The sequence below is a fragment of the Nomascus leucogenys genome, chromosome 22a, assembly GCF_006542625.1.
Source record: "Nomascus leucogenys isolate Asia chromosome 22a, Asia_NLE_v1, whole genome shotgun sequence".
In the NCBI taxonomy this organism is placed as follows: Eukaryota; Metazoa; Chordata; class Mammalia; order Primates; family Hylobatidae; genus Nomascus; species Nomascus leucogenys.
Window position 1 is genome coordinate 60,396,403 of NC_044402.1, and position 13,007 is coordinate 60,409,409.

Consider the following 13,007-nt stretch of genomic DNA (forward strand, 5'->3'; position numbering starts at 1 on the left):
CATGCCTGTAATCCCAGCTATTTGGGAGGCTGAGGCAGGAGAATTGCTTGAACCCGGGAGGTGGAGGATGCGGTGAGCCAGGATCATGCCATTGCACCCCAGCTTGGACAACAAGAGCGAAAATCCGTCTCAAGAAAAAAACAAAAAACAACCAAAGAAACAACTCACCCTAGCTCTTTAATGTATTACTCTGGTATAGGGAGAAATAAGAACAAGATAACATCTAGGTGTAAAAAGAAAATAATTGGCTAAGCACTTGAAAAAAACTGACCTATAAGTAGTTTTTGATTATATATATCAAGTAATATGGGGGAAAAGAAGCCTTGCATGAATTTGATGAGTCAATATGGAGTCTAACATGGAGAAGTTTGTAACTAATCTGAAATCTGTAATGTAGTATGTATAATAATCAATCCTGGTTGCCACATTTAAACATAGATTTTGCCATTAACCAAACTGAGATGTGTTACTATTGTGGTAGAAGGTGTGTAGAATCCCATTCTTGTAATTGCCTGACATTAGATAACAATAACTTAAAAATAACTTCCCAGGTTTATTAGGTATTAAAACATTTTACAGTGTCTTAAATCATTGTCTGTAGGATTCCAACAGTAAGAAATGGGTTCTGTCATTCTGACCGATGGAGTCATTGTTACTCTAAGCATGTCACAGTGTGGCTGCATCAGAACACGTCCAATCTTGGAGGCACTAGGAGCAGCACCTGCTACCGGCATGCTCTGCCTCTAAATCACTCTATTCCAGCCAGTCTCTTACCTCTGATTATATGTGCCTTAAAGCTCATACATAAACATTTTAAGCTAGATGACATTTTAAATTGTATTTTACTCTCAAATACTTAGTTTTAATTCCAGCATCTGGAAATCCACCCTTTTGCCAAACTCTGAGTCCAGTGAAGAGAACTACTAAGAATTTAAATATTATTACTGTTTTTACCTAAGTAAAAAAACAATGCAAGAGGAATGATGATCTACGCTAATATTTGCCTTGTGCCCCTTTCAAAGGGGCACAACCTATTAGGTAGATGTCTTTAATATTTACATATTCCCATAAAGTAAAATATAATGTTTTATTTAATATGAAGGAAACCAAGCACACATAAGTTTAGTGTCAAAAAGTGATTTACCAGAAGATAGAAGTAACATTAGGCCCTTCACCTGCTCTGTGCTCTTTTTTCTATTTCTATCTAATTTTATTTCAAAACAATGTCTTTCGCCTTAAATTAGAATGCAAAATCTCTCTCAAATTTTTCCTCTGAAAATCAAATGAGATCAGCACTTATTAAGTCCCTTCCCTGTGTCAAGCACTGTGAAAGCACATGGTGTAGCCAGTATTGTTTAATTTTGTATCACATGAAACACATTTTGTAAATGCTTTGTAAAGCAAAATATTTTTTTCATACTTGAATTAGCAAAATACATAACAATTTCCTTCTGTCCTTAAAAAGCAACAAAATATTCTGCTTGAAGGAGAAAAACAAGAAATCAAGTACTTTAGACTTTCCATTTATAGAAATACATTTAGTTCTTAGCTTTGTGGTAGATCCCAATTAACTAGAATACTTAATTTAATAACTATCTTACTTAGCCTTAGCAGTTAACTAACATTAAATTTTGGTAATGCGTAAAACAACCAACACACAAACCAAAAATACACGAACAACAACAAAAAAGAAGATCCTTTCTAAAATATAGGCTATTGAGTCTAATTGAATCTGCCAATTGAATTGAGACACATACAGATTATTAAAATGCTAAAAAGAAATTTAGAGGCAAAATATGCTAAAATTAAATATACACTGAATGTTGTTTTCTAAAACAAATCCCTGATAAAAGGTTTTGTTGTTGGACTTTTTAAAAATTTACCTCTTTTATTTTTTTAGACAGAGTCTTGCTCTGTCACCTAGGCTGGAGTGCAGTGGCACAATCACGGATCACTGCAACCTAGGCCTCCCAGGTTCAAGCGATTCTCCTGCCTCAGCCTCCCAAGTAGCTGGGACTACAGGCATTCACCACCACGCCCGACTCTAAATTTACCTTTCTAATGAAAGTAAAATAGTGGTCATTCTGTCAAAGCCAAATTTTGTATATTGTGTCTGCAGTTGTTATAACCTTTCAACAAGAGCACAAGGGCTGCTGTTGAAAGCAATAGGTCGAGTGTTCTGAGGTCCTCAGTGAAGGTGCTCGCTGCTGTCAGTCCTGACACCAGGAGTCTTCACTATAGAGATTTTAGAGGAGCCATTCTTCAATTATGGTTCCCACACAACCTGCCCATATTAGCTGACAATCTAAAGGACTAACACAAAATCACCACTCCCTTCCCTCATGTGCCAATTGCCTTTGAACTTAAGTTACTAAGCTCTACTCTTTTTTCCTTCAGGATGAATTCATCAGGGGTTTTCTTTCCTGCACAAAAATATATCCTAAGAAGACCAGTACTTCTGGGTCTTTAAAATGCCCAGATTCTAGGGTTAATGTGGCTGAAGTTTAAACTAGAACCCTTGCTGCATTAGCCTATCTACATCTTCTAATACGAATGCCTAGTCAGGTAGTTATAAAATATCGATTTTAATGTATGGATATTAATGGACTATTATCTTTTCCAAACTGCAGCTAAGGAAATGACTGGCTTCCCACATCAAGTATTTATCAGGTATCTTTTATGTGCACCCTTTTTAGGCACTAGGAGTACATTTAAGTAACAAGTTAGGACAAATAGCCCTCAAGTAACATAGACTTTTGCTGTAAGTTTGGGGTGTTCTTAAAACATGTATGAAAACTTGCTGGCAGCTTCTGATTATCCAGACAACCTTTTTTTTTTTTTAATTTTAATTTTTTCCATCAAAAGCCTACTATAACCTACATACTTGGAACAAAGTAGGTCCCCAGTATGAGTGTTACATAAATGAGCCAGATTGTTGAAGCATTAATATTATAGGAGGAATGTCCAAACTTAACCTACTACCCCTTTGTTAACTCAGAAATATTCTTCTGTGTATCTCTTGCTTTTCTCACTGCTTGACGCTCAGGTAATTCCCGTTATGTCAAGTGTTTCCCTGGACAGGATACACACATGTCCCCTACAATGCCCTTCCATTTTCCCAGGTCCAATTACTCAAGATGATCTTTGACTCCTTAAACCAACTGAACCTATTTATAACTTTCCTTTCAGATGGCCACAAAAGTGAAGTCTTACCCATTTCCCTTACTATTCTAACTGAAGTAGGATTTTCTTAAACATTGGCGTTTATGATTAATTTGTTCTACCATTCATTATAATTAACTAGTTAAAAAGCACATTTGCCTTTAAAAGGACACAACTTTTAATTTGCAATACGCACTATTTCAACTACCTCATAATCTGTGATAAAAAGGATATTTTTTTCTAATAAATTCTGAATTTTAATTCACTAACTCTCAGACTGTAGGTTACTTAATGTCATTAATACAAATGCACATACAGAATATTTTACTCAAACCAAATGCTATGAAGTTATACAGAAGTCAACCATCATTTTTTTTTCCTTTTTAAAGATTCTCCATCTTTTAAAGTAAAAATTAGGCCAGGACAGTGGCTCATGCCTGTAATGCCAGCACTTTGGGAGCTCAAGTGGGGGCAGATTACTTGAGGTCAGGAGGTTGAGACCAGCCTGGCTAACATTGTGAAACCTCATCTCTACTAAAAATACAAAAATTAGGTGGCAGGTGCCTGTAATCCTAGCTACTCGGGAGGCTGAGTCAGGAGAATCGCTTGAACCCAGGAGGCTGAGGTGACAGTGAGCTGCGATCGCGCCATGGCACTCCAGCGTGACAGGGCCAGAATTTGTCTCGGTAAAAAAAAAAAAAAGTAAAAATTATTTAAAGTAACCACTATGTTACAGTATAATAGAAATAAAGAGAATGTGTTTATATAATATTTTGCTTAAAGAGAATTGCCACTGAATTTCAAATATGAATAAATTACTATATGACATATAATTGGTAACCAAAACAATGTTTTATAGATGATTTTGAAGTTCATGTAAAAACATTTAAAAATATGTATACATCTAAATTCCTGATTAGAATAACTAAGTGAAAGACTGAGCTTGAATGCAAAAATGCAGAGTATGAAGATTAAAAAAACAATAGCTTACAATATACTGATGTTTGTACAAAATTATTTATTATTCATTTATTGATCTAAAAACAAAAGTTCATTTGGAAGAATATTTCTTTATAACATCGCACATATATAAAATGTTGAGCTACTCAGGAACCTGAGGCTGGAGGATCGCTTGAGCCCAGGAGTTGGAGTCCGGACTGGGCATACTAGCGAGAACCCATCTCTTAAAAAAGAAAAGTTAACAAGTTGACTCTGGTTTATCATTTTATCCTTTTTGTTTTAAATATTCTAGAACCCAGGATCTACCTGAATATCATGATAAAGTTATTTTAAAAAAACAGCATCGTACATGTCACATATATAGTCGATGTAAAACAATTCTACTTTGCATCCCTTAGCCACAGGCATATTAAGAATCAACAGATATTCACAGAACACGGAAATATCTGTGGAAAGATATTTGAATATGTGGATCTTGAGTAAAGCTGAATTCAGCCAGAATTAAACTTTTTGCATTATTTATCTAGGTGACACTAGACATCATCTTGATTAAACAAGATATTTGCTTCCACAAGTGTAGACTGACAACATATACCCATACCTGAACACACCATGTCAGAATTATGGCTAATCCCAAACTTGTAATAGAGGGATATCTGCGTATTCAGGATACAGGGTCACTTACAGTATTCTCTAGCCATCTGCCAAGAACTACGTTGAAATTATACCCATTTTTCTTGTGTTTCTGCTTAAAAACTAATGTACAGTTCTACGCAGACAGTAAAAGCTGCATTACCAAACTTTAATATCAATGTACATCAAAGTGATATTATCTGTCCCCCAATATTAATATGGGGAGAAAAAGACAGAAAGTATATGGCTTAAAAGTATTTCATCCACAAACTGTGATGGTGTCTGTTTAAAACTTAAACAGTAGCTGTACATTTTTTGAAGTATTATATTCTTGCTCAGTCTTATCCCTGGAGAGTTTTTTGGCCACAGAGACTTTGGAAAGTTGTTATGTACATATTCTCAAATATAGATATTTTTGAAGAAAAAAAATACAAGAAAAACAGTTTTTAAAACACACAGAGAAAAATAAATCTGCTGTGCTAAAGCCTAAGTCACCTGTCAGGGGCTGATGAAATAAAGCATTCTGTACTTCTCAATTCCACTGAAGAGGAAGAGCTCATAAACTATTTAAAAGGATGTTTCTATAAGCTATCTCTATTTCCTGAAATTAAAGAGATTTCTGTACAAAAAGGCAACAGGCTTTTGGTTGTAATTAAACATGATTAAACTTCTACATTTTATATAATTTCAGTTTTAAAGTTACATTGCACTAAATTTCAGGGCTTTCCATTTCAAAACTGCCTAATGGCTCATTATCCTAATTCCCCATCCAATACTAGCAAAGAATGGGTAATAACAAAGTCACTCTAGTTTGGTTAACTGTGGGTTCTGGGCTTTGTTAGGTTTTCTTTCCCTGTCATATTTTCTCCTGCTATGTTTTCTTTTTCATGGTTTCTAAACACTATGGAAAATTATTTTAATGACATATTTTATACCATTATTTTAATTATTTTAATGATACATATTAAAATTTGTCTGAACCTTGCATTTTTAAAACAACAGTATACTGCTCCACACAGCAACTTAGAACATATTAAGTAATATATTTAAAGTGATGTACAAACACTTCACACTTCTCACAGGATGCATTGCTTCTTGAACTCTGTTCTTTGTGAATGAAGCAAAGTCAAGTTAGTCTCTGGAGCAGATATGGAGCTTATACTTCATTACTGTAAGAAAGACAAAGGGTATCTTATAATCTGAATATCATCCTCAAATCATGGAAGAACTAGCCCAGTACAACTTCTCATTTTCCCAATGGTATTCTTACGAAAACACTATGCAGTCATATCATATTTGGCACAACTTAAAGAACAGCAAGACCTGTAATCCCAGCACTTTGGGAGGCTGAGGTGGGTGGATCACGAGGTCAGGAGTTTGAGACTAGACTGGCCAACATGGTGAAATCCCGTCTCTTCTGAAAATACAAAAATTAGCCGGGTGTGGTGGTGCCCACCTGTAATCCCAGCTACTCAGGAGGCTGAGGCAGGAGAATCGTTTGAACTCGGGAGGCAGAGGTTGCAGTGAACCAAGATTGCGCCACTGCACTCTAGCCTGGGTGACAGAGCGAGACTCCATCTCAAAAGAAAAAAAAAAAAGAGCAAGAATTTTCGCAAGCAAGACTCCTTAGCACTGTCATGGCAATCTAACAAAAATTTAGGCAGAAATTTACATTTCTAAAAGCTTTTATACAATAGAAAAAGGAGGGGGAATCATTCAGATTTTCTAAATTCCTACTGGTTTGTTCTAAATGTGAAGTAAGGAACGACTATAAAAAATCAGCAGCCTATGGGTAAGAGGGGGACAGCTCCCTGGGTCCAGTGTAGAAAGAAGCACATCCCAGACCATTTTCAAAGGCTTAGGAAAATACATTCCTACGAATGTCATTATACTACATGAGGCTGATACTTTGCAAACACTTTAGGCAAAAAAAAAAATAAAAAATAAAAAAATAAAAAATTTAAAAGGTACTGCTGTTGCCCAAACAGTTGTACAATGCTCCACAGAAAAATTAATATTAATAAAATATAACAAGTTATCCTGTAGAAGTTCAAGTTAATCTTAAAAAAAGGCTTTGTCCTATTTGCTTATATTTTTGAAGATAAGAAAACACTATAAAGACATGTTATAAAGGGTTACTGAGGGTAGTATGACCTTTTTAAAAGGAAATGGTTAAAATCCATACACCATACACCATACATCATCCACAAAAATTTCTAAGTGGGACTTAAAATCCTCAGTCTAAAGAAAATGATTTAAATACATCTGTTATTTTTACCATTACCACTTACAAATCATGTGTTTACAGAGAAATTCTATCTACAGCAGACCCTAACTTTATCACACAGAAAAATAACTTTATACTAGGACACTGGTGAACATATACATCATACCCATAATTCTGTCCTTAGGAAAATCTATTGGCATGTTACAAAGACGGTCCACAATTTTCTTTGGACAAATATTTATAGCCTCATTCATTTTGCATTTTAATAGCTATTTATTTTTGTGTATAAAGTTTCCAAACTTTTGCATAAATCCTCGAAACTTGTTCTCATTGGGTTGATATGAGCGATAAACACCAGTGTTGTAATTAAGCATTGGACTAGACCTGCCATAACTATTGCCCATAGTCGCAGATTTTATTTCTGGGCGATTTATACTGGTATTTGGCATGTTGCTTGTTGGCTGAACAGAGCTCTCAATCTTACAAAACGGCTCAAAACGACTGTAAACACGCCGATCAGTTGAATGAGATCGTAGAAGCTCACTGGACGTTGGCCTTGGAGAAGAAGTTGGTCTTCTTTCAGGGGTAACAACTGCACTAATCTCCCTTGAATCTCGATATTGGATCTGTTCAGTGTTAAATCTTGGGGCAGAGGCATCTCCTGCTCTTTCCAAGAACTTGCTTTCAACTGGACCTGGAGAAGGTGTTCTTTTATTTTCATCTGGTGGAGCATTTATCTCTTGAGATGGGCTAACTGTTACATCTTCCTTACTCTTGTGGATGCTGCCTTGAGAATTTGATGAGGAAGAATGCTTTCTTCTAGGAGATGCATCAACTTTTGTGTCTGATTTCTTTGGTTTTTGATTTTCTTCACCCTCAGAAACTAACGTGTCAGAGCTACTACACAATCTATAAAAGGCAGGTGCTTTATTTTTGGATAGATTTTCTTTCTTATCTGGGGTAAGGCTAAGTAATGACCTTAACTTCTGAGACCCCTTTTTCAAAAAACTTGGGGAACCCTTAACTTCCTTCTTTGAAGCAAGTTCTTTGTTGGATTCCTCTTTATTCACATCAAGTAAAGCAGCAATGGAAATTGATTTGGTAGTAGTGCCACTTGGAGGGTTTCTCTTGGTAACTTCCTCCTCATCCTCCTCCAAGTTATGAGTCACATTGTGCATGCTTTTAGAACTTTTCAGCAAATCTTCTTTGGGCTTTTCTGGTTGTCTAACTCGATTCCTGGTAAGTGTACTATATACATAATGCTTACTATTTCCAGGATCTAAGTTGGCTTTTGAGTTGTCAAATAACGGGAAACTTCGCCTTTTAAGTAGATTCTCATTCTGTTGATTCTTTAGATTTTCTGTCTGCTTATTTACACCCAAGGTTGTATATATATAGTTATTTGATTCAGTATGGCCATTTGTAGTTTGGTTTAAGGCTATTGAGTGGTCTTCAGGAACCTGCAAGGTGTGCATTTTCGGTGCCTCTGACTGCAATGGGAGCTTGGGGATTGATTCTGGCAAGAGTTTGTCTGTCAAATGCTGTACATTTGTAGGGGTGTCTGGGACCTCTTTAGGTGTCTCACTTCCCTGAGAACCAATGATAGTTGAATTTGAGGAGCCAGTTGTACAACTGTTAACTTCCTTTTGCTCAGGTAAAGTGGGTTTAAATACTAAAGAGGAACGAAGCCGAGAATGAGTATAAAGGGCATTGGCCTTCAAATTCTCAGGATTATCATAGCCCTCAAATCGGTCACCTAAAGCTGATCCATTTGAGTCCGGTGTAGCTTCTGAATGATCATTTAAGTAGGATTCAATTCTCCAGTTACGTAGGAATGACTTTGTGGTATGTTCAAGGGTTGGCATTCGTTGTTGCAAAAAGCGGATATGGTTATCTGTCCCATTAAAAGACCTCCGAACATTTGAATTCCTGCCTGCAAGATTTGTTGTTTTTCTCTGTGCAAGCCGATTGGCAAAACTCTGGGCAGGTGTGTTGTGGTGGCTTACATAGCCTTCCCGTGATGAGGACGCCACACTAAGACTATCAGATGGCTTTTTCCAATTACCAGGTGGATTATTGGTCCTATTCAGAGCCCTGTTAAGCAGGAGGTATGGCACTGTTTCTGGCTGTTCCCCAGCATAACTATGCCTTTTCCAATTTTCATTTATCTGACTGGGTTGAAACTGACGTATTGCGTTTGGACCATTAAAGTTTGGAACAAAATGAGGTTTGTATCCGTGACTTCTTATGTTATATTTGTCATGTTCATTTAAAGTATATATCCCTCTGTTTTTGAAGTAACTAGAATCTAGTTTATGAATCTTGTCTTGTCTACCAAAAAGGTTTCTCTGGCTGGAAACAGATGCTAACGAAGAAACCGAATGCTGGTAAGTGCCATTTTCCCAGAGGGCTTTTCCATGCTTCACCCTTGTTGATTCTTCCTGAGCAAATGAACTGGGGACACAGGATCTGGCATAGAGAGTTCTAAATTCTTCATCAAAGGACTCCACAAGTTGTCCTGTAATAATCTGAACCATGCTGAGGTGAGCTTTCTCAAATGACCACATATAACTGGGGAAAAAAATGGAAAAATTTTAATCACTTAAGTTAAAAGATTGATAATAACATATAGTTCTATTAAAAAAAGTATCACTTAATGACTGTTTTTGTACTTTTCTTTGGCTACCATTATTTAGAATATTTTCCGTCATTACACTGCATGTTTTCCCATCCTCATATTCCTATTTTAAATAACAATGCAACTCAAATTTTGGCTTTGAATCCACTACTTTACAGAAGTCCAAAGAAAAACTTGCTGTGCATTTTCAAAAGCAATCTGCGGATTCAATGCAATTTCCATCAAAATACCATCATCATTTTTCACATAATAAGAAGAAACAATCCCAAAACTTATATGGAACCAAAAAAGAGCCTGCATAGCCAAAGCAAAACCAAGCAAAAAGAATAAATCTAGAGGCATTAAATTACCTGACTTCAAATTATACTATAAGGCTATGGTTACCAAAACAGCATCGTATTGGTATAAGGATAGGCACATACACTAATGGAACAGAATAGAGAACCTAAAAATAAAGCCAAATACCTACAGCCAACTGATCTTCAACAAAGCAAACAAAAACATAAAGTGGGGAAAGGACACCCTATTCAACAAATGATACTGGAATAATTGGCAAGCCACATGTAGAAGAATGAAACTGGATCCTCATTTCTCACCTTAAGCAAAAATCGACTCAAGATGGATCAAAAACTTAAATCTAAGACCTGAAACCATAACAATTCTAGAAGATAACATAATAAAAACTCTTCTAGACATTGGCTTATGTAAAGAATTCATGACCAAGAACCCCAAAACAAATGCAACAAAAACAGAGAAAAATAGATGGAACCTAATTAAACAAAAAAGCTTCTACACAGCAAAATAATCAGCAGAGTAAACAGACAACCCACAGAGTGGGAGAAACTATTTGCAAACTACGCATCCAACAAAGGACTAATATCCAGAATCCACAAGGAACTCAAATCAGCAAGAAAAAAATAATCCCATCAAAAGTGGGCAAAAGACATGAATAGACAATTCTCAATAGAAAATATACGAACGACCAACAAAAATACAAAAGAAAATGCTTAACATCACTAATTATCTGGGAAATGCAAATTAAACCCACAATGAGGTACCACTTTACTCCAGCAAGAATGGCCATAATTAAAAAATCAAAAACTAATAGACATTAGCATGCATGTGGTGAAAAGAGAACATTTTTACACTCCTGGTGGACATGCAAACTAGTAAAACCACTATGGAAAACAGTATGAAGATTCCTTGAAGAACTAAAAGTAGAACTACCATTCAATCCAGCAATCCCACTATTGGGTATCTACCCAGAGGAAAAGAAGTTATTATATGAAAAACACTTGCACATGCCTATTTATAGCAGCACAATTTGCAATAGCAAAAATATGGAACCAGCCTAAATGCTCATCAACCAACAAGTGGATAAAGAAAATGTGGTATGTATATACCATGGAATACTACTCAACCATAAAAACGAACAAAATAATGACATTTGCAGCAACCTGGATGGAAGTGGAGACCATTATTCTAAGTGAAGTAACTCAGGAATGGAAAACCAAATATTGTGTGTTCTCACTTATCAGTGAGAGTTAAGATATGAAGATGCAAAGTCCTAAGAATGATATAATGCTAGAGGGAGAGGGTAGGAGAGGGGTGAGAGGTAACAGACTACACATTGGGTACAGTGTACACTGCTTGGGTGATGGGTGCACCAAAATCTCAGAAATCACCACTAAAGAACTTATCCATGCAACCAGAAACGAACTGTTCCCCAAACACTAATGACATAAATAAAATACAACATTAAAAAAAATAAAGAAAAATTTGCTGTGTATTTTGCATCTGTGTCAAAACTTTGTGGCATAAAAACTGATATTATATTTCATATATACCATCTTGGCAGAATGCAGTAAAGCCAGTGCTGGAGAAAAAGTCGAGAGGCCTGGTTTCTGCTGAATTGTAGTCACATGAGCTCGGGCTTCGCTTTCCTCGTGTCCAATGCAAGGATACAGACAGCATAATAGCTACAATGCCTTATAGCTGTAACATGATATAACGTAAGATACAGCTGTGTTAATGCATGTATTTTAAGAGTCTGTAAGTTTTCAGACTATTGTCTCTGTGGTTTACTCAATAAGTGTAATTTAGGATGCCAAGAGCTGTAAACAGGATTTGTGGCCAGCTGCCTCAATCATTAAAGGGCAGACTTCACTGTACTCACTGTACATAGTATTAGTAAATGCAGGCCTCAGAAACCATGCCAGTCAAAATGCCAATCAGGATCTTTTAATATAAAATACAATTTTTAGGAAATTAATGTTTGTATGACTTTATAGTACTTTATGGAAGCTCCAATTCCTTTCCTAGAGTTTAGAGGTAACAGCTATCTTTAAAGTTCATATCAAATTTTAAATCTGATTTTTGAAAATCTAATGATTTAATATACAGTCAACTGAGCTGAAAAATAAATGAATTGCTATTATGCTATGCATAAAGTAATGCATATGACACAATGGGGGTTAATACAAAAGAAAAAAGAGACACTGTCCACATTGAAGCATCTTATTATTTCTATAAAGGAGACAATAAAAATGCAGAAAAAATAATTAGAAGAATGTGCAGATTAAACATTTAAAATATATAAAATATTACATATCACAAACAGGAGCATGTAACTTAAGAATCTTGTTATTTGGATATGCTTAATTTTATCTAGTATGCCTATAGGAAGCATGATATAGGAGGACTATTTATTATGCCACTGGGCTGACTTAAAAGAAATGGTATAAAAGTAAGTAACTAAAGAAATTTTCAATCTGACTAAAGGTATGAATTCAAAATATTAGAAACATCAAGTAATGGAATGAACAGTGAACTATCAAGTATGAGGAAATCCGCGAAGAAAGTGAAGTTTTGCAATATTTTGATAAAGACTAGATTCCCAGTTCAGACACAAAAGATGCGGGAAGACAATTTGTGTGGAGGGAGAAATATGGAAAAGGGAAGAATGCAATAAGGGTCATGTTCTAGTTGAACACAGAAAACATACTATATACAGCTGGAGCAAAGAAGCCGTATAAGAGACTGATGAACTAGTGGGGAAAATCTTGAAAACAAAACAGAAAGTTTGATTATGTAGAATTTGTTTCCAAATTTGGATAAATTATAATAGAAAGATGTTTGAGGAACTATTTTTTTCTAGTAGCTATTTGAAGTACTATTGTAGTACAGACTTAAAAGTAAGAGCCCAACCAAAGTAGAAATAGGAATAATGAGTGAAAATGTTGAGCCAGTAGCAAGAAGAAAGAACGAAAAGACTTCATGTCAAAAGAATATCCATACATCATTAAATAAAAACAACTTCCAAGTGTGGAGGTTAGGAAACTAAGAAGATATTGGTATTGGTGAACATGTGGCAATTGGAAAAGTCTC

General features: G+C 35.6%; 1 protein-coding gene across 1 annotated transcript in view; it reads right to left on the minus strand.

Annotated features, from left to right (window-relative positions):
- Positions 1–4,160: 4,160 nt before the first annotated feature.
- Positions 4,161–13,007, minus strand: part of FAM83B (family with sequence similarity 83 member B) — a 98,025-nt gene continuing 89,178 nt past the window's right edge. The window contains exon 5 of the mRNA XM_003254128.4: positions 4,161–9,553. Coding sequence (XP_003254176.2) covers positions 7,252–9,553 — 2,302 coding nt within the window. The 3' untranslated portion in view covers positions 4,161–7,251. The remainder of the gene's footprint in view (positions 9,554–13,007) is intronic.